The following is a 21807-nucleotide window of genomic DNA, read 5'->3' as shown; positions in this document are numbered from 1 at the left end:
ATTCTAATTATATTTTTCATTCTCAAGTCTTTATAAAATAAATCTATTTCAGACTTCCCCTTCAACTTTTAGTCTTAAGTGTTACGTTGTAACATTATAAACTATTATCACGTGTTATAGGATCACATGGATAGTCTTGTGAGGGAGCGAGGGAGCGAAGGAGCGAGATTCGAATCTCGCTCCCTAGCTCCATCGCTCCAATGTTGGAATACGAAGGTCTATATAATCAATATGGATTCTCTTTATATAGAGCTTCGTGCTCAAGATCAAGATCAATAATTTAGTATACTCTACTATTAGTTACGAGTTGCATCATTGTCATTACTTAAGTCCCTGCTTAATGTCTAGTTATAAATCACCTCGAGAGCCTAGAGCACTTCCACGTGATCTAGACGGCAAACCTCGTAACATTTTAAAACCAATGTTTTATATATTACATTTTTTAAAAGAAATCAATATATTTAAATAATATGGATTAAAAATTCAATAGAAATTTATATATAATCTGTTAAAAGGAATGACCTCACACAGGGAATAGTGGGAAGCTGATAGGGCAGAACTGAGGTAATATTGGTCTAGTAGGTTAATCTCTCTTCTAAGTTCTACGGAAGTGCGAAGCTCTCTTACAGAGAGCTTCTCAATCTAGTCCTAATAGGACTAGTGCCGTGTGCACGTGCTACGCAGGAACCATTCACTTTAACATATATGAAAATAAATTCTTTTTATAAATTTGAGATAATAATGCTTTTTTTTTTCTCTCTCTCTCTTTCCTCATTCAAGACTTTATATACTTTGTATACATACGCTTTACTTTCTTTTTTATATATTTATATTATTTATTCTATTTATCTTATATCCAACACCTTATACATCTCATCTATCTCATCCATTCATTCATTTATCCAACCTCATAAAACTTGATATATAACTCTTTACTCTATATAGAGTATATATATTTAGTATTTATTAAAAGATTGGGTGGAAGAGGCCTCTATATTGACTATATTACTACGTCTGTAGGCATATTAAGATCTCCACTTGGTATCCTCGGAGGGGACCAATATGCCTGCTTATGGTTCATCTAATCTAGCCTGTTTAGGTAACCGTATTACTAATCACGACACGTGATTAGTACCGGTAACTTCTATCCCTTTTAACACTCCCCCATAGGAGTTACCACCTTCAATCTCCCCAATCCTCCGCATCTCTATTGTCTCAATCCTAGCATCTCTTTGAACCTTTCGAATGCTACTCTTGCTAGGGGTTTGGTCATCCCGTCTGCTACCATATCTGACGTATTGATATAGCTAGTCACTACCTTTTCTTTTTCAGTAAGATCCCTGATAAAGTGGTAGCATATATCAATATGCTTTGATCGCTCATGCAGGTGCGGGTTCTTGGTTAGAGCTATTGCTCCTTGATTGTCGCCTAGTATCTGAACAGTGTCTCCGTGTGTAGATACGTATTCCGCCTTTCCAAGGTCTTTGAGCATTTGAGCTAACCATCTCCCTTGCTTGGTGAACATCGCCATTGATATGTATTCGGACTCAGCACTTGACGTTGCTACTGAATTCTGCTTCTTGCTAGCCCACGATATCGGTCCTCCATAAAACATAGCAACTCCCCCAGAAATACTTTTCCGATCATATCGATCACTTGCCCAATCTGCGTCAGTGAAGACTTTTATAGTATCTGCTGATAGGTTGTATTCCTTTGCGATTTGGTACTGTACTCCCTCAGGTCCATATTTGAGTTTCTGAGTGATCGTAGCTCTCAGGTATCGCATTAGGTTCTTTACTCCTATCCCATGGCATTTTGCTGGCTTTGCCATGTACTGTGATAGCCGCCTAGTACGAAGGAGATGTCTGGTCTTGTGTATACCATTGGGTGAATAAGACTACCTATGGCTTGTTGATATTCAGTAACATCAATCAGTTCGTCATCTTCAGTAGCGGGTCGTAAACATGAGTAGTCGGCAGCGGGTATCTTCTTAGCATGGTGCTGAGCGTGCGAGATTCCGAATTTGGTTAGCATAGCTTCCAGATACTCTTCTTGGTCCAATGTGAGTGATCTGTTTGCTCGATCTCTTATAACTCTAATGCCTAGAATCTTACTAATCTCCCCCAGGTTCTTGGCATTGAAGCGCGAGGAGAGTATTACAGAGAACCAATCGAGTTGATTCTTTGAAGTCGAGGAGGCAATTATATCATCAACATATACTAGCAAATTGAGTTGGCGAGCGGCGAATGTATAGAGACATGGGTCAGCGAGACTCTGAGTGAAGCCCCAATTGATCAATTCGGACTTTAGAAGTTGACTCCAATCTCGTCCCGCTTGCTTAAGGCCATATAAACTTCTCAATGCGCGTAAAACGTACCCATTTGATACATTGACTCCTTGAGGTGGCGCGAGGTATATTTCTTCCTTGAGATGAGATTCTGTAAAAGCGTTCTTTATATCGAAGTGCCAGCATTCCAAGTTCTCTTTCGCAACGATCGCTAAGAACAAACGGAGTGTATCGAGTCGTACTGTAGGAGCGAAGGTCTCATTGTAGTCTTTTCCGAGAACTTGACTAAACCCTCTTGCTACCAGCCGTGCTTTGAATCTCTCGACCTTGTTGTCCTTCGTCTTTATTGTGAATACCCATTTTGTTGAAACAAGATTCCCTCCTTTCGGCAGAATATACTCTTCCCAGGTACCATTTGCAATCAATGAGCTGATTTCCTCTTCGATAGCTCGCTTCCATTTTTCACCATATTCAGGGTCCGAGACTGCCTGATTATATGTGTTAGGAATAGGGATTCCTAGAATCTGTTCTGCGGGGAAAGCTGTATCCTCGTCTGTAGAGCTCCCTAAGATCACTTGAAGGTTTTCGGATAGTTTTGTTTTAACGCTCGGGTCGATCCTAGATGTAAGGGGTATGGAGATCATAGCATGTTCGATAGCACTTCCATCAGGGTCTGCTGAGAGTATCGCTATCATTGCTCTTATCAGTTTCTGGACATGCTCATCTGGCTCACTATCGTCTCGCTTGCGTTTCCGAAAAAGAGTATCTTTCAGGGGTGTCTATATCCATAGGTGTAGTTGAGGTTTCGGTTGAGGATTGATTGGTTACAGGTGCAGTATCTAGTATGTCTATCTCTTTTGTTCCTGGAGATAGTATTGGGTCTGTGGATGGATCGATTTCGATGATATTCCCTTCACTGTCTTCGTTGAATTGCTGGATATTGTCTACTTTAGATGCGCTGGGAATTACTACTTTCGGGGGTTCAGGGGTAGCAGTATCTTGTAAGGATTCGAGTGGGGATTCTTGTACTTCTTGTACCTTGTGAGGTCTACCTCTGGGTCTCCTATCAGGGATGATATTTTTTGTACCTTGGGGTCCTGATACAGAGTTTCTTATTCTTAGGTCTAAGTCTCCGCCCTTTTTGGATTCGTCTATAGTCACTCGGCTTGCTCGTACAGTGTAGCCTAGCTCTGGCGAGTACACCTTAACATGCTTATTGGTCGTGTGCGAGTATCCCATAAAGATGCCTACTCGAGCTGTATCTCGTAATTTGTCGTGCCGTTGGTCCTTCGGGATTGTCTTTGGATTGATATATGCATAACACTTGCTCCCCCAGACTCTACAATGGGTGATGTCGGGGGTTGATCCAGTAAACGCTTCGATTGGGCTTACAACGCTGTCGTCAATGATCGGTCCAGTGTTCGTTCTATTCCTGCAGTGTGCATCATATTCAACAGCTTCGTCCCAGAATTCCAATGGCAATCCAGCTTCCTTTAGCATAGCTCTCATATCGGCTTCGGCAGTGCCGATGTTTCTTTCAGCAGTTCCATTTTGATGAGATGATGCTACGGTAGTCAGTTCTGATCGGGTCCCAGAGTTCCACTCCTTAACGGCTTGGATTAGCTCTGGTGCATTATCAGTTCGAGCGGCTACTATCTCATCACCAATGCCAAGTTCTAATTCGGTTTTCCATTTCTTCAATCTCGGTATAGCTTCATCTTTTGTCTTCAAGGTCAAAATCCAATTCACTCTTGTCCAGCTGTCTATGATCAATAGGAAATAGCGGTTTCCTCGTAAAGACCTTGGGAATGGGCCAGCGATATCAAAATGAATAAGCTCTAATCTTTTCGTCTTGTGAGGACTGAGTTGTTTTGGGATTAGATTCTTCATCTTGGTGAGCGCACACACTTCGCATACAGGGATTTTGGATGGGACTTTGATCGGCTTTCCCAGTGTAGTAACTTTATGGAGATTCCGTATTTTCTCTGGGCCAAGATGGTTAAATCGTCTGTGCCATAGTAGATAAGTTTCTAGATCCTTTTTGTTCTTGTCTAAGGAGGTGTCTAGAGTGATCTCGTTCGATTCAATATCACTAATAATCTCTGTGCTCTGTAGAGCGACATCTTCATATCCTTTCGCGATATCCGAGATCATATAAATTCCTCTATCCATTTTTGCTTTGATGATATTTATTCCATTCTTTCGAAAGTACATACGATCTGAATTGAACCTGCCCTTGAGTCCAGCTTCACAGATCTTCTTGCCGGAGAGGAGATTGACTCCTAATCCCGGTACATACAACGTCTTTGAGAGTAAAACCATACCACCATTTCCTAGCTCCATTGCAGCAGTACCTATCCGATCACAGTACATAACTCCCCCACCAACTTTTATCGTCTTTCTCTTTATCTTCTTGATATCTCTAAAGAGTGAAAGTTGATCAGACATGTGTGAGGAAGCGCCGGTATCTGCGTACCAACGAGAAGGGGTGGTCTTACGAATGAGTTCTTTAGAGACATGGCACTCTTCGTCATCAGACTCTTCTTCGCTTTCTGATGAATCGAGATCAACTAAAAGACTTTCGCCATCTGCAAGATGAGCTTGATTACTTCTTTTCTTAGGAAATGACACTTTGGTTGTCTTTCTAAGTGTTGCTTTCCGTTGCTGGGCTTTATAGTGTTTGCGGATCAGAGCTTGTGCGAGTGTGAGATCTTTGCAATCACGTAGAAAGTGCCCTTCGTGCTCACACAGGTGGCAAACATAGGTTTTGGCTTCATCGTCTTGTTCTTGCTTTGCAAATGGGCTTGATCCTCTGCGTTCTCCTCGTCGATTTGGGATTACGTACTTTCCGCTAGCAGTATGGGCTTGTTCTGTCTCTTGAATGCTGAGTTCTTTAGCTGTGAGATATTTGATCTTGTCTTCCACTGCTAGCGTGCTTTGAACGCTCATAGCATCGATTGTTGTTTGGTATTCGCTTGGTAGGCTTCTAGTCAGAACTAAAAATAGAGCTTCGTCTCTGTATGAATCCTTGAATGCGGGGTTGGCAGCACCAAGCTTGCGTCGGTATTCTTTCAGTTTATCCCAGGCTTCAATAACAGTCATCTCTGGATGGCTAGTAGGCTTGAAGGTAAATGTTTGGATCATTGTTAAGTACGAATTGGCTGTGATATCACTAGTTCTTGAGTACTTTGACTTCAGGTAGTTCCATAATGTTCGTGCTGTATCGTACTCATCAACAAGCGCTTCATCGTCGTCACTGAGTGATCTGCACATGTACGATAGTGCACTAGCTTCATCTTTCAAATATTTGGCCTTCTTATCGAGGTTAAGCCTGATGTTCACGACTTTGCTTCCTTCGAGGATCGGGAAAACTTCGGTACCATCGACTTCCATCCCAACTCCTCCAACCTTAGCATGCTCTTGCAATGTAGACTCAATCGTATAGAACCAATCCTTTCCTTTCAATTGTATTTTCATTTGTCGAAACCATCGATCGTGGGTCTCTTGGGTGAGGTTCGGGATGCTTTTCGTTTGCTCTTTGATTTCGTCCATCTTGGTATCTATGCAGAGAATTTGCAAGGTTTTTCTTCCCCTTTTTCTGTATAGATAAATCCACACAGATTGTAAATATAAGTATAATTTGCACCGCGTGTTTTCTGTCGTACCGCGTACGTTTTATTCGTAAGTAGCACCGCGTGCTCTTTCAACTCCGCGAGTTGATGGTAGTAGTGATCACAGCACCGCGTGCTGATCGTAAGGTAGTGCCGCGCACTCTTCAACTCCGCGAGTTGGATTGTGATAATGATCGCGTCAATTATGTCCAGAGGCCATGCTAACCGGGCTCATAACCTATTAAAAGATTGGGTGGAAGAGGCCTCTATATTGACTATATTACTACGTCTGTAGGCATATTAAGATCTCCACTTGGTATCCTCGGAGGGGACCAATATGCCTGCTTATGGTTCATCTAATCTAGCCTGTTTAGGTAACCGTATTACTAATCACGACACGTGATTAGTACCGGTAACTTCTATCCCTTTTAACAGTATTGCAATATATATTATATAATCATTCCAGCTCCATCTACTAATTATATTTATATTTATATTTATATTTATATTTATATTTATATTTATATTTATATTTATATTTATATTTATATTTATATTTATATTTATATTTATATTTATATTTATATTTATATTTATATTTATATTCAATCATGTTAAAAGGAATAGAAGTTACCGGTACTAATCACGTGTCGTGATTAGTAATACGGTTACCTAAACAGGCTAGATTAGACGAACCATAAGCAGGCATATTGGTCCCCTCCGAGGATACCAAGAGGAGATTAATATGCCTACAGACGTAGTAATATAGTCAATATAGAGGCCTCTTCCACCCAATCTTTTAATAAATCAGATAGTGACATCCATACAGATACAAATCTCCAAAGATATATTATTATAATATATACTCACCTGTGACCAAAAGGGTGTTTATAGACCAGCAATTGTATTTAACTTAGAATCTACAGGTGAAGAGCACCTGTAGATGGGGATAGCTACTCTATATATACACAAATGAATGGCCTAGCCGCAATAGCTAGGCAAAAAGAAGTCATATTTATTCCTCCAATGATCTTACTTTACCGATAACCATTGATACCTAGTACTTGTCCGGATCTGATCCTCAGGTCACCTAAATCGCATACTAATCTCGAGTAATCGTATCATGTGTGGACATGGTTAATGTACCTGAGGTTTCTTATATAATAAGGGTGGGAGGAAAGCAGGGATTTCCGTCACATCACCACACTCACCACACTCACCACACTCACCACACTCACCACACTCACCACACTCACCACACTCACCACACTCACCACAAACCAACTCAAACCCCAAACCTCAACCTTCAAGCCAACCCAAACCCCAGATACCCAACTAATCAACTAACCAACCCTCAAACCAAACCCCAAATAAGCAAATAAAATCAATATCCACCAATTCACCAATCCCCCCCACAACAAAAATCAAGGCAAAAACCCAAAATCCCAGGTAAGATTTACTTTTCAACAAAACACTATCTATTATATATACTACAACACCACAATACCGTAAGAAGCTGCCGTACAATACAACTGTGTAAAATCGGGCTTTGGAAGGGGGATTATGGTGGGAATGGGAATGGGAGTGGGAATATGAATAGGGATTTATTTATTCGAGATTTATTTACGTAGGGGAGGAGAGGGGGAGAGAAAGAGAGGGAGGTGTAGTGTGCAGTGTAAATGTAAGTGCAAGTATGGATTAATATAAATATAGAGAGAAAAATAGAAGATAATCAAGATAATCTAAATAATAAACAAATAGGTAAGTAAGTTCCTCCAAACCCAAACTTACAGGTAAGATAAGTGGTGTTTAATCATATGATATGATCTATACGTAAAATATATAATAAACAGTATTCATATTTGAAGAATCTAGAATAAACAAACTGAAATATCTACCCTCTACCCGACTTTCCTATTTCCATTCCCTTTCTATAACTTGACCTGATCGAGCTCGTGAAGAAGAAAGGTAGTATGATACTGATAAATCTGAACGGTGAATGATGTAAAATTATATAGTGGTGCCCGCAAGCAAGCAAGTAGACAAGCAAACAGACAAGTCAATATCGGGCGGGACATGGATTAAAACATAACTTTACATCAGTCTCCTTCTTCCTTCCTTCCTTCTTCCTCTTATATAACCAGAAACTCCATACTCCTTACTCTATACTCTTTACTCCCAACTCTCTACACCATCCCAAGGAAATCCATTTACATATCCATTTACATACATACAGAAATAAATGAAAAACAAGCCCTAATCACACCAACTATAAGTGTGAGCTTCGAAGAGAGCAGATACCAAGACGAGACAAGAGAAGACAAAGAAGAGAAGAGAAGTGAGATAGTTACTGAAACCATCCATCTTATATTAACCACCTAACTAACATAGCTACACTACCTCCAGATAAGAACATACTGACATGATATAATATGAATGAAAAAAAGGAAGACATGTCTATCTGGTGTATAGTAAGTAAGTATATTTCTCTTCTTGGTGACTAGATAGACAGACAGACGGTTTAGATAATAATGAATAAACAATAATGGATCAGATATATAGATAGATAAATAGAAGTCTTTTTTCTTCTCATTGGTTGGTTGGTAGGATAAATGAAATCAAATATAAATATAAAGACTTGGGGAAAAAATTTGAATGAATGAATATATGCATGGAAGTCAGGGGATATAATCAATCAATCAATACGATACTTCGATGCGATACTTTAATCCGTCTCGTCCCTCCCTCCCTCCTGCTTCAAAAATCTTAGAATATAATTTCCACATGACAAATGAATGAATGAAATAATGAAATCCGCAATTTTTTCCTTTCTTCCATCCTTCATCAATACTTTCGTTCGACGACCTCCTCCTCCTCCTCCTCACCACCAAGAAGATAAAAAGCGCTTTTAGCGATTCAATTCATAAAATAAAAAACAAAACCTATAAAAAGCCAGTCACTCACTCATTCATTCATTCATTCAACAAAGGCATAAATGCTCAAGAATGTAGTAAGATAAATCCTTGTATCCTATTGCAGAATGCAGAATGCAGAGTGCAGGATATAGAGTGCAGAGTGCAGATAGAATCGTACAACTTACTTATCTTATTCTTATTCTTATTATACTATACTATACGAGTTGATGCGAAATGCGAAATATAAACGAACGGGTAAAATGAAATCGACCATCTCATTATGGAGAAGAAGGAAGAAGAAAAAGGAAGAAGAAGGAAGTCAGGTAAAGAGATTATTATGCAGGAGGAGAAGGAGAGGAGAGGAGCGAGCCCAATGGTTTAGAGAAGGGGTTGTAATCTTACATACACATATACATACAGAGTACTCGAGTATCTACTATAGTGTAGATAGGTACTCATTTCATGAATGCCAGGATGTGCACGCACACACGCACGGTCTTATGGATAGGATAGGATAGATCTTCTTGTGGTAGATGTATATCGCTATATTAGGATATATGTATATATGTATATATGTATATATGTATGGCGAGGAAGAGATGATTACCGTTTGATAAAACAGGCGACCTTGGATATCAAAGTGATCTTTGTTTGTGTGTTTACGGAGGAAGAGTAAGAGTAAGAGTAAGTACAGACAGAGTGAAAGAATGAAATCTGGAGAACAATGCCAAAGAAAATCCGATTGGAGATTTGAAGTTGTGGCGATGCATGCTGATTAACCTATCCATAGAGGTGGGTGTGAAGGAAGGTAGGTAGGTCGGTAAAATCATTCTTACAAGTAAATAAATAATAGTAATATCAACAAACAACAATATCAAAACCAAAGTCAAAGTCAAATTCTAAATCATGATCCCTTGATCTCTTGATCTCCTAATCTCTCAATCTCATAAGGACCATAAACATAAAGAAGTTTTAGAAATGCGAAGTACGAGTATATAAATTGATGAAGAAATCAAACCGAACCAATCAATCGGAGAGAATCCAGAAAAAGGATTTTAAATTCTCCTGTATCTCACCTAGGTACCTATCTACATAGTATTTGGTTGGATTATGATATATGATAGATAGCTCTACGTTCCAGCGTGAGTTTCATTTATTCATTTAGGAAGTTGGAAGTTATAAGATTATGTAAACTTGATGTTGTAGTTGTAAGTTAGTTATATTTGCATCAATATCAAAATCAATATCAATATCGTCACAATTTCTAATTTCATTTTCATTTTCATCTTATTTTTTGATATTATTAAACTGATGATCAACAGACGATCAATCAATACAAATTAGAAGTAAACTCGAGTAAACTTGACTTTCTATAGATCTAATAACAGTAAACCATGAGTGATAATTACACTGTAGATGATAGATAACCTTATATTTACCCCGCATCCATTTCTGAAGTGAAGAGGGAGGGAACAGTCTTTTGCTTTACCTTTTCCCCTTTCCCAAACCAAACCAAGAGAATAAATATGATGATGATGATGATGATCCCTCCCCATCTTTTCTTTTCTCACATTTTAAATTTTAATTCATTCCCAGCGGGCCTCATCAATGATCATCGTGAACTGGACTGGGCTGGGCTGGATGCACCGTTATGTATGTAACTCAATTAAAACGTATCATGTCGTCACTGTACTGGATCATTGATGTTGTGGGTGGTAAAGTTCGATACTTTGAATAATTATCAAGATCTTTAATCTGTGTGTGTGTGTGTGTGTGTGTGTGTGTGTATGTACATGTATAATTGATGATGGATGGATGGATGGATGGATGGATGGATGATGGATAGATGATTGAAAGATGAATGAAAGATCTTGATCATTTAGCCAGAATATCTCATTCATAATTGGTTATTTGGTTTTCTGTCCTGTAGTTATGGAATAAAACAACTCATCTCGAGCATGGTGTTGTATGGTATGGTATGGTATGGTATGGTATGTCATGGCTTAATCCCTAAGCATAATCATAATCATAACCCAAATCGTCTACAAATTACTTTCATACCATCATCCATTTATCACGGCTGTACAAGGCAAGGTTACAAGTCATACAAAAGAATCATTGTAGAGGTAAAGGTTCACTCATCAAGTAACAAGTAAAATCATCATGATATATCCACAGCTGCAATGCATACACATACAAATCCACTAATGATCCTATCTATATCACTGGCCTCATAATTCATGTGTTCACCAAGATGAGTCTATTCTTTGGTTGCCCCTGATGGTATCACGACAGTTGCCTGTCAGCTTTAAATACCTACATGGACACCTGCATAACCATTTCCTGCGCTGGTAAGGTTGTACACGGTAATCTGCTTTTTATGGCTTGAGTAATGATGTAAAACTTGGATGGTTGTAGTAGCTGTAGCTGTAGCTTTGTGATTCCTGTCTTGTAATAAGGAAGTCTATGGTAATCCAATATACAAGGAATGGTTTTTAGTTTTCGAACCCTTTGGGTGAGTAGTAGGTAGGTACTTGGTACTTATTAGTACTAACTTAATAAGGGCTCATCTCAAAATGATGAATGAAATATTTCCGTGATCATCAAGTAAAGAATCTAGTTCTGGTTGAATCTAGATATTCATCTTTTGACGAGAAGAATACCGGTAATTTGAATATGAAATTTCATTGAATGATCCTGATCATGATCACAACCACAACCACAATCACGATAGCTTCAAACCATCAACTTTCTCGTAAGTTTTTATATCCGTAGTCGAATGATTGTGGTGGCTTTTGACTACTCTAAGTCTCTAACAATGCCACCATCCATGATGAACCCAGGCCAGGGCCAGGACCAGGATCCACCAGGACCGTCTGTCTATCTCGGTAGGAAATGTTGAAAAAGTGTGGAGTGATGTCAAGTCTAAAATGGGATTGCTGGATTGATGGAGTAGCGCTTTGAAGCTTTGAAGGCCACGACCAGGGCAATTAAGAGGGGAATCTCGGAAAATAAGGTCACGAGGCCAACGTTTATATACGCTAGTGCTTTTTTAATCATGGTTGTTGTTGGTAGCTAATAGTGGGGGACGGGGGGAATGGGATGGACTACTCTGCATAGAGTAAATGAGGAAAATGAGGAAATAATTGCAAATGATGGGAAGCTTTTGAAAGGGGAAACGGTATTGATGTTGATGTTGATGTGTGTCTGTGTGTAAGTGGTGGTGTGCATGTGTATTGAACATCTGATGAACCTTCAAATCTTCAATTGAAATGTTCCTGACTTTGAGTAACCCATGGTGATCTAGGTATTGATAATTCCATTACCACGGCTTTTGATATGACATGATGTTGAATTCAATTCATCTAGTTCAATCCAATCCATCCAATTCTGTTCAATTCATCTTTTCAAATTCCCAGTAAAACCTACATCTATGGCGTGGGTGGCTGGGAACCCTCCATGTACTGATCAAACAAATGCGCTGTATTGTATCCTATCCAATTACTCTCACAACTCCAATAATCCCTCTCGTATCAAGAATTCCTTCGTCCCGGTGATTATACTCCTTTGGAGAAATTTCCTCGACCCGTGACCGATAAAAGTATAAAACGAGTCCCACATCGGAGGGGATTGCGTTGGTGTGGTGGTTTGTTGGCTTCCTTCCTACCTATCTAACTAACTAAACTCCTCTCGGTTCGGGAAGAAAAGACGCAAAACGCAAGAAATAGACTAGGTTCAACGGGAAACCCTGGATTTAGAACATTACCATATTGGCGGTATCTACTTTTCATTGGGTCTCGGGATGATAATTTCGATTTAAATCTTTGCTTTGGGTTTTCCATATTGATGCCATGAGCGACACGAGTCTTGACAAAACGTCGGGATGGAGGTGTGTCGGGTTGGTGTGGATGGAAGTGACAGTAATCAGTAACCTGATGTTTCCAAGTACGGAGGATAGTGGCCGGGTGGCTGGTGATGGATGTTTGGTGTTTAGTCATGGTTACGCTGAGGGATACCCAAAGTTGGAACTGTTAGAAGCTAATGTCTGTATGTATGTATGTATGTATGTATGTATGTATGTATGTCTTTACTAATTTTGATGAAGCCATTGAGAGAAAAATGAGAAGCCACCAACATCTCTTCTACAAGAAGAAATAACAGAAGCGATCTCGAGGTACAAAACACTAATGATGAGACAAGCCCAGCTAACTACCAGTTATGCCTCGAAAAGTCGAAAGGCTTCTTTGATATCTTGGCTAAGCCAGAGACCGGGTTGACAGTACTTGGTGACTTGAATGGGAGAATCAAAAATCCATTCATGATTCGTGGTATATGATATTCAGTCCTACCTGACTATCTTTGAATTACATGCAGGCAGCTTCATTCTTTATTTTCCGTATCCATAGGTACCGAGTACTGACTGTACTGTACTGTCTGTCAACTGGTACAACTTTCCACTGAAGAAGAGATTTGAAGCCAATCCTAAGCGGAATCTCTGTAACTTGGTCCGTGCACTGTACTCCAAGAATGACCATCTGCATCCCAGATCATTGAACCCGACTGGCAAAGGAGATTTTGATGGTAGAACAAAAGTAACCATTTTTAGCTGAATTACATGGCGTCAGATATAGTAGGCGACGACGAGATAAAATAGATTGATTTGTACTTCACACCACCAGCGAGCCTTCTTTCTATCAAGGAATGTCCTTGACTTGATTCCCGGAAATGGGAGCTCACGAGGTAAAGCTTGAGAAGAGATGTTTGCTGCTGTTTCGTCTCACCACTGATCAAAGATTGACACCACTGACCAGAAGATTGATGGACTCGAAAAGGATGCAAAGTACCCGTCATTTTGCGCCAAGAACCGGGTAGCCATATTGACTACAACATTCAGATGAGGCAGTGTATTGTCTGTACGGGTGTAACTCTTACCGTTAATATATCAATACGGCAGGTTGCCGGCCGCGGAGAGACACAAGATAGATACCCTGAGATATCATTCCAATGAAGTGAGATTATGGGAATCGAGATTCCCATCTAGTATCGTGGGTATGAGGCCCGTTTTGGATACTTGAATCAAATCATCATGGATAGTTACTTGTAGTTATTGGTATGATCTGAACATCCTTCATGTCTTCCACGAAACCGCTTTGAGAATACCAGGAGAACAAGTTCATGACGAGTATCACACACATACACATTCTATCTATTATTGCCTTTGCACTCACACGGCAAAGGAACGGAGGAAGCGATATATGATTCTCACATTCTACTACATCATTATGCTGTACCTCATCTCTCTACCCACTGGATGGGACTTGCTGACTTTCTTTATATATGTGCACCCATGATATCCTAATGCAGCATGCACTCAAAGAGGTAATCAGCTTCAGCTCCTTTTTTTACAACTTTCACCATGAACCAATGGAATGGGATGATATCCAGGGCGATCTTTTTTTCACTTAACTCCGTACTCTTCGAGTATCGCGATACGCTTATGCATTGGGGTTTGTTTTGGGTATGTCACGAGTCCTTTGATGGGATTATTTATTTATTTATTTATTTCTATTGTGAAGATGCAAGACCTAGTACGTACACTACCTCATACAAATAGAGTATTAGATTTATTATTTTTATTATCTGCAACTACCTCAAGTAGGTACTAGCCTACTAGGCAAAGATCTTACTAGTTACTTACTTACACCACTACTCTCCTTTCAGTGAATTGTGAAAGTGATTTATTATTGAGTAAAAGATGCTTAGACTTGAAAGTGGCGCGTGCTGGGTGGTATCAGAAATGATCCCATGATCCTTTTTAACCCAATCCATTCTTGGACTTTAGTCTTTTGGTACCTTTTTGAGGCTTTTACCTGTACCTATAGGAAAGGTTGAACTGATCACAACAAAAGAGATGAAAGAAAAAATTAATTCGTCATGTGTTTGTGACTTTGTTCGCATTCTATTCAACTCGTTTCTTCTTTTATCTTCACTGTAGACAAAGAGATATGATATGTACTCGGTCAGATTGATTAAGAGGTACTGAAATATACTAAGTACCGGGTTCGAGGAATATAGCTTGGTTTTGTATCACCTTACCTCACTTACCTTACCTGAGGAGATCTTTCAAAAGGACGTTTACTTTGTAGGTATTATTCATCTCATTGAGTGAATCAATCAGTAGCTCGATATTTGAAATAACATCTACATAATTCAAGTGGCAAGAATTTGACCAATTACATTAACTCCTGATTCCCAAGCTGTGCCTACCTACCTACCTACCTACGCAAGTTCCGTGGATAGAAATATACACATATACGTACATATCTACTCCGTACACATCTACATGTTTACCGACATACCTACTTCGGTAATAGGTAATAGGTACCTACATCAACAAGTACATACATACGTACATAGGTACCTGAAAGAAAGGAATCTCGCATCGTCACTAATAAAACTCCTTGGTGATGGATGGCAAATATCAAGCATTGCCCCTCGCTCGGAATACCAAATAATAAACCTTACCATGACATCAATAATGTTCAAAGGATTAATAATCCAAGCTCGTGAGTAAAATACCAAGGAGACCAAATACCAAATTAGGGAAAATGGAAGCGTTTTTTTTTTCTCTTTGTTCTTGATAGTCGTCTGTGTGTGTGTGTGTGTGTGTGTATTCAATTTCATGTTATGGATTCACAAGACTCTTTGAGTATATACTCCGTATGTACTATGTACTGAATATACGGCTTCCCGTGGTTGGTAGATTTGATTTGGATGTACTTAATTGAATGTATGTGTATATGTGTATGTGTGTACTTGTACGACTATTTACCAAAATACCACGAGATGGAATGAATATCTCCTATCAATATCTGGGTATTTGATACAATAATTTCCATGTAAAAAGCATATCAGATAATAAAGTCCTCAAGCCCCTTGTATTTTCCTCACAACATCAATCAATCATTCATCAAAGTCTTCTCAGAGACTGAAGAGAAAATACTCCTCCTAAGCAAAACTACTACTTGATGCCCAGGATCTCGAACCCCTCATTATTGGTTCCGCATTGAGCTTGATATTTAGCATCACCCACAGAAATAAGAACACACTCGATCTACGGATTTCTTCTGGAGCTTCGGAGTTTTATTCTTCACGATATAACATCAAGCCTATTAACAGATTATCTACATCAAACTCCCTGTTCAATTAATCGACTACACTACTCGACTGCTAATCTAACACATACCTTTAACTATCCTTGGTTTCTGTACCTGTAAGTTAGCTCATCATTTCTTTACCCAGCATTCTCCCTCCTCCTTTCGCCTCCTCCTTTAATCCTTGTCTTTCCCATTATTTCTCTCCAGTGCTCCACGAGTCTTATAAAAATAATCATCCCCCCTTGTCCTGCCTTTGCCCCTGTATGAACCGAACCGGCTACAGTGCAGGAAATCAAAAAAAGAGAGGACAAAAAGGAAACTTCCCACTCACAACGCAACGTCAATTCAAGCAGGCTAATTCTGACACTAATTAATTAAGCGATAGCATACCTAGCACAGTTATCCACATTTTATTCTGGTGGTGGCCCCTCATATTCCCTCGCTGCTGCCAGCCCATTGCATGGACTAAAGCAAAGCATCCACTATCCACTTGTTGATCTCAGAAGGAAAGAAGATCATTCGTCAAGACCCCTCCTACTCCATAATCCAAACCTAATAAACACCTGCACATTCGAAAAGATACCCACTGGTCGACTACAATCATCAAATAAACACTAAGCGTTGTATTCTAGCTACAGCTTTTGTCCACAATATTCAATTCGTACCTACCAAAAGATAGAGGAAAGGAAGTAGACAGAAAAAATCATAGGAATTGAAGAAGAGAGAAAGAGAGAAAGGAACTTTGAAGCTCTTGCTCCCCTATCCCCTTCCTCGTCCCATTCAACCGAGATATATCAAAAACCTTCATACTTTGATTTCTATACAATTATCGACAAGAAGGGTCGGTCATATTGTCTTCCATCTACTCGGTATTCAATCCAGTTATTAACCTCGAAACTCCCTGTCCTCAGTCTAAACCTCCTTCATCACCTTTACCTCACCATCTCGATCTTGCAGCTCCTTCTAGGTTACTACCACGCAAACACCGAATTCTACATCTACCTATATTTACATCTACACCTAACCTTCTCTGACCTTCATTGGAGCCTCATTATTAGATTGTGAAGAAGAATACCACAAAGTCTACTCTTCCAAGCTACTCTCTCTCGTCTACCTTACCCATCACAACTTGCAATTCACAATAAGCTTAATAATCCTTCCAGCCAATCCAATTCCAGCTATTTGAAGTTATATCCAAACGGCAGACACCTATTACGGTACATACGCCCAGAGCCATAAGATCGGCCAAAAAGACCAAAAACGGAAGATCGAATCTGTAACTTACCTGTACCTCGAATACAGTAGCTTTTTATGTCATTGATTGATTATTTGGATTACCGGAACAGCCTTTTTGACTTTCTAGCCTTCTTTTGCTTATTCCTTCCTTTCAAATTTACGATCTACCAGCCTTACTTACCTCATTACCTTTCCTTCGGATTTAAAGATCAGATTAGATCAAAGTCTTTTTCGTCCTAAAGATATATTGTTGATATAAAACATCGATTCAACCTTTAATATTTCCGACTCCGGTTCACTAGCCACAAAACAAGAATCATTCTCCCCATCTTCAAATTCTTCAGTACTACGGAGATACACACACCAATGGTATAATTGACTGCGGTACGGTACGGTTATTGGTAATTGAATGCAAAAGAAAAAAAGGCAAAGACGCACGAACACCTTTATTATTAATAAGGAACGAGGAACGACTTTTACGAAATTGACACACCAAGTGACCACTGACCACCACAAAAGCACCAACGGGGACCAAATCGATTTGGACGAATCAGCATCCAGGAAATTGAGTACCCCTGTCGACCATATTAGTCCCCCCAACTACTTTTCATGTCCAAAAATCGAGCGCGTGAGCATAGTCAGTTATTTCGGAGCCAAGGAACTCTCAATACCAATAGTAATTTAATACCTTTTACCTTTTGAACGAACCAAGCAGAAAGCGAAACAGAGAGCAGAGAGAGAGAGAGAGAGAGCAGAGGGCAGAAAAGAGAAGAGAGAAAAGAGAATCTCAACTTGACACCTGAACCTGAATAATCAAAGTTATTTTTCGAATTTATTATTTTACAAATTAATTACCTAACAAAACTAAGCTATTAGGTATACTATACTCATTCAACGCCCTCGACTCACACTCACCCTCACACTCACCACGCCCTCAACTCGACTAGGAGTCAACCTTATTGCGTACATTTTCTTTCGACTCAGCTGTCTTTTGATCAATCAAGAAATTCATCCATCCATCCACCTACTTACCTACTACCTACCTACCTCTCCAGCACACCTCTTCCTTTTTCTACTTACACATTACACCCTACACACAATACCTTACAACTTACTACTCTCAAGTTACCACACTCGCACTACGCACCTGCACTACTTTAGTTACTTTACTTTACCTTTACCTTACCTTACCTTGACTTATTACCTTGACCTGATTTTACTTACTTCATTCATTCTCCCTCTCCTAAATTCTTTGGCTCCGAATCCATCCAGATAGTCAGCCATACACCATACACCATACACCACCATACACCATACAACACCACCACTACAACATCCCATTTCATCCATCAACAAATCATCAAATCAATACATTTACATCCTATCCACTCCAGGAACACTTTCTCCATTTTACCTGATCACCTTACCTGTCTGGATTGAGAAAAGAAAACAAAAACAACAAAACATCACAACAACAAAACAAAATCAAACCACCACCACCACCCCAACTACAAAATCGTCTTCCGAAATTTATTTGTTATTCATTCGAATAATTTCAAAAATTCGAATTTCAAAGTCATCTGCGAGTTGACAAGACATTACCTATCCTGAATAATAATAAATACGGTACGCCTTGACCAACTCTTCTTTTTTTGCTTGTTTATTCATTCATTCATTCATTATTCACATTCATATTCATTCATATTCACACGCACCACGCACCCACACCCGCACACACACACATTACATTACATATTACATACATACTACATATAATACTCTCACTCACCACATACCCCATCCCACCGCCTTTCACCAACCCCTCTCAACCATTAACCCATTAACCCATTAAACCATTAAAGGGTCACAACCACTAACTCTTAATTCTCATCCATCAGCCGCAGCCGCATTTCTCACTTGGGTCATTAATCCCGACAATAGCATTTTCGAGCAAAAAGAGGAAAAAGGGAAAAAGAGGGTGAATAATTCTTCGACTGAATCAAAGACTGTCACGTTGATTCAAGAAAAAGATTCACTTAGTAATTACCGATTGATTTGCCTTGGTCGCACGTTCGGTCTTCAATTGCCCAACACGGACTTTACCAGGTCATCAACCAGTCTCCTCACAACCCTCCTCGTTTACAGCCCACCTCATTCACGATAATAATCAGTGTTTTGGACTTTCAAAGATGTCACAAAATCGGCCTGCTGCCTTCTCGAGCTTGAGAATGGGAGGTAAGAAACATACTCCTGTCTATGGTTTTGCCCCTTTACCTCATCGTCACTTTCTTTCTTTCTTTTCGACCTTACTCTAACGTTTTAATTTTACAGAGGTAATCCGCGAAAAGGTCCAAGATGGCATTACCGGCGAAACTCGAGATATGCAATATACACAATGCAAGATCGTACGAAATGGTTCCTTTGGTGTTGTCTTTCAGACCAAGTTGTCACCTTCGGGAGAAGATGCTGCCATCAAACGCGTTTGCAAGACAAGAGGTTCAAGGTTCGCGACACCCTTTTGAGTCCATCATGATGCCGTACTGATATAAATATAGAATCGTGAATTGCAAATCATGCGCATCGTTCGTCATCCCAACATTGTCGAATTAAAGGCTTTCTATTATTCAAACGGCGAACGAGTGAGTCTTCTCCCTTGCTACATGAAGCTATCGTGCATCTCTAATGTCATTTGAGTAGAAGGATGAGGTATATCTTAATCTAGTGCAAGAGTTCGTCCCTGAGACGGTTTACCGCGCATCGAGATATTTCAACAAGATGAAGACAACCATGCCGATCATCGAAGTGAAGCTGTACATCTATCAACTCTTCCGCGCTCTCGCCTATATCCACTCACAAGGAATCTGCCATCGTGATATCAAGCCACAAAATTTACTTCTTGACCCTGGTAGTGGAATTTTGAAGTTGTGTGATTTTGGTAGTGCAAAGATACTCGTAGAGAATGAGCCAAACGTTTCATACATCTGCTCACGCTATTACCGAGCACCAGAATTGATTTTCGGTGCTACCAACTACACAACCAAGATTGGTAAGAATAATTTGGACACGGTGTATGTGAATAGATGATGCTGACGGTGAAAATAGATGTTTGGTCAACTGGTTGCGTGATGGCAGAATTGATGCTGGGACAACCTCTCTTCCCTGGTGAATCTGGTATTGATCAACTGGTCGAGATCATCAAGGTTCTAGGTACACCAACTCGAGACCAAATTCGTACCATGAATCCCAACTACATGGAGCACAAGTTCCCACAAATCAAGCCACACCCATTCAACAAGGTCTTCCGTAAGGCCGACGCTAGTGCCATCGAACTTATTTCCAAGCTACTAGAGTACACTCCTACCGAGAGGCTTTCAGCTATTGAAGCGATGGTTCACCCGTTCTTTGATGAATTACGTGAACCCGATAAGACATTCCCAGATTCTCGTCACCCTGGTAATTCAGCGAAGAACTTGCCAACCTTGTTCGATTTCTCCATTCATGGTAAGTTAAGAGTGGTGTGTGGGAGGTATTTATCATATTGACCTTTGAACAGAATTATCCATTGCACCGGAACACAATCAACGGCTGGTACCGCAATATATTCGACCAAGTTTGGTAGCAAGGGATAGCAAACTCGATATTGATAGTCCAAATTTCAAACCATTGACGAGAGATGCGATGATGGCAAGATTAGATTGAGGAGGAGGTTCAAGCAAAATGACTGATGAATGAATGCTTTCCTGTCACTCGACATATGAGCTCTGCAACGGAGTCGAGATTTTTCGAGCGATAAAACACCCCGGCTATAACCACCCTTCAGCATATTAAAGGTTCTGCATATCTCGTCTGCAACGTTGGCAGGCCAAAATCAAGTTTGTGGAAGTCCGGACGAATGCATGGCAGGAATACGAAGTTAGTCTATGATGAATGGTATGCGTTATTTGGTTTGATAGGAATACCCATAAGGTGGAATTTTCGTTGAGCACGAGCTTTAAGTTCACCTAAGGAATGTTACCTTGGTACTCGAAACAGCGGTCATTGGGAAAAAGGGCAGATGGAATATGATGGATATTGGTTCATGAAAAGGGGTATGAAATGTGGAAGTGGGTGGTAGTTTATGGGGAATTCAACGAATACTTCTATCGACACCTCGTTACTAGACTTTCTTGCATGAGGAGAAAAAAATTATGGCCTTTTTTGCTCTCTGTCTTGATGTTTTTTGTTTTATTTTCAAAGTTCAAAGTGTTACCAAGTTTGTGTTGTGTGTGCGTGTCACTTGTGATGAGGAGATTGATGGGTAGTGGCTGGGCCTTATTTAATTCAAACTTTTTCGACTATTTCTTATTTTATTTCCCCCTTTTTTCCTTCTTCCTGACGACTTACTCTCTACTTTGACTTTGATATTCTAGTACTCGAGCAACAAGGAAGGAAGCAAGCAAGCAAGCAAGATTCAGGCGTATGATTTTTTTTGTTCCTGGTTATTTATAAATTCCAATCAATCAAGGATGTATGTATGCATGCATATTGATATTGACATTGTATGGAAAGGGATTAATAATTTGGGAGGGGGAGTGGGATTGGGATTGAGATTGGCATGTGGT

General features: G+C 39.8%; 7 protein-coding genes across 7 annotated transcripts; 3 read left to right on the top strand and 4 right to left on the bottom strand.

Annotated features, from left to right (window-relative positions):
• Positions 1–1207: 1207 nt before the first annotated feature.
• SS1G_09085 (hypothetical protein) lies at positions 1208–5839 on the bottom strand (the record flags this gene model as incomplete). Its single annotated transcript, XM_001590270.1, has 5 exons — positions 1208–1340; positions 1503–1756; positions 1882–2001; positions 2530–3066; positions 3680–5839. The coding sequence occupies 5 exons, from the start codon at positions 5837–5839 to the stop codon at positions 1208–1210; spliced, it is 3204 nt and encodes a 1067-aa protein (XP_001590320.1).
• A 3254-nt stretch (positions 5840–9093) lies between these two features.
• On the top strand, positions 9094–9195 carry SS1G_09084 (predicted protein; the record flags this gene model as incomplete). The annotated part of the gene is made up of 1 exon (XM_001590269.1): positions 9094–9195. The coding sequence occupies one exon, from the start codon at positions 9094–9096 to the stop codon at positions 9193–9195; it is 102 nt and encodes a 33-aa protein (XP_001590319.1).
• Positions 9196–10475: 1280 nt separating this feature from the next.
• On the bottom strand, positions 10476–11645 carry SS1G_09083 (predicted protein; the record flags this gene model as incomplete). The annotated part of the gene is made up of 3 exons (XM_001590268.1): positions 10476–10568; positions 11134–11277; positions 11631–11645. 3 exons carry the CDS (start codon positions 11643–11645, stop codon positions 10476–10478), a joined length of 252 nt encoding a protein of 83 aa, XP_001590318.1.
• Positions 11646–12748: 1103 nt separating this feature from the next.
• Positions 12749–13149, top strand: SS1G_09082 (predicted protein; the record flags this gene model as incomplete). The annotated part of the gene is made up of 2 exons (XM_001590267.1): positions 12749–12860; positions 13019–13149. The coding sequence occupies 2 exons, from the start codon at positions 12749–12751 to the stop codon at positions 13147–13149; spliced, it is 243 nt and encodes an 80-aa protein (XP_001590317.1).
• A 275-nt stretch (positions 13150–13424) lies between these two features.
• Positions 13425–13689, bottom strand: SS1G_09081 (predicted protein; the record flags this gene model as incomplete). The annotated part of the gene is made up of 2 exons (XM_001590266.1): positions 13425–13596; positions 13658–13689. The coding sequence occupies 2 exons, from the start codon at positions 13687–13689 to the stop codon at positions 13425–13427; spliced, it is 204 nt and encodes a 67-aa protein (XP_001590316.1).
• Positions 13690–18057: 4368 nt separating this feature from the next.
• Positions 18058–18547, bottom strand: SS1G_09080 (predicted protein; the record flags this gene model as incomplete). The annotated part of the gene is made up of 3 exons (XM_001590265.1): positions 18058–18070; positions 18287–18345; positions 18431–18547. The coding sequence occupies 3 exons, from the start codon at positions 18545–18547 to the stop codon at positions 18058–18060; spliced, it is 189 nt and encodes a 62-aa protein (XP_001590315.1).
• Positions 18548–19395: 848 nt separating this feature from the next.
• Positions 19396–20905, top strand: SS1G_09079 (hypothetical protein; the record flags this gene model as incomplete). Its single annotated transcript, XM_001590264.1, has 6 exons — positions 19396–19441; positions 19538–19686; positions 19762–19845; positions 19904–20252; positions 20309–20707; positions 20760–20905. The coding sequence occupies 6 exons, from the start codon at positions 19396–19398 to the stop codon at positions 20903–20905; spliced, it is 1173 nt and encodes a 390-aa protein (XP_001590314.1).
• Positions 20906–21807: the final 902 nt, after the last annotated feature.

Source organism: Sclerotinia sclerotiorum, genomic scaffold, assembly GCF_000146945.2.
Source record: "Sclerotinia sclerotiorum 1980 UF-70 scaffold_12 genomic scaffold, whole genome shotgun sequence".
Classification (NCBI taxonomy): domain Eukaryota; kingdom Fungi; phylum Ascomycota; class Leotiomycetes; order Helotiales; family Sclerotiniaceae; genus Sclerotinia; species Sclerotinia sclerotiorum.
The sequence above is the reverse complement of the archived record's forward strand: the minus strand, read 5'-3'. Positions and strand labels throughout refer to the sequence as shown.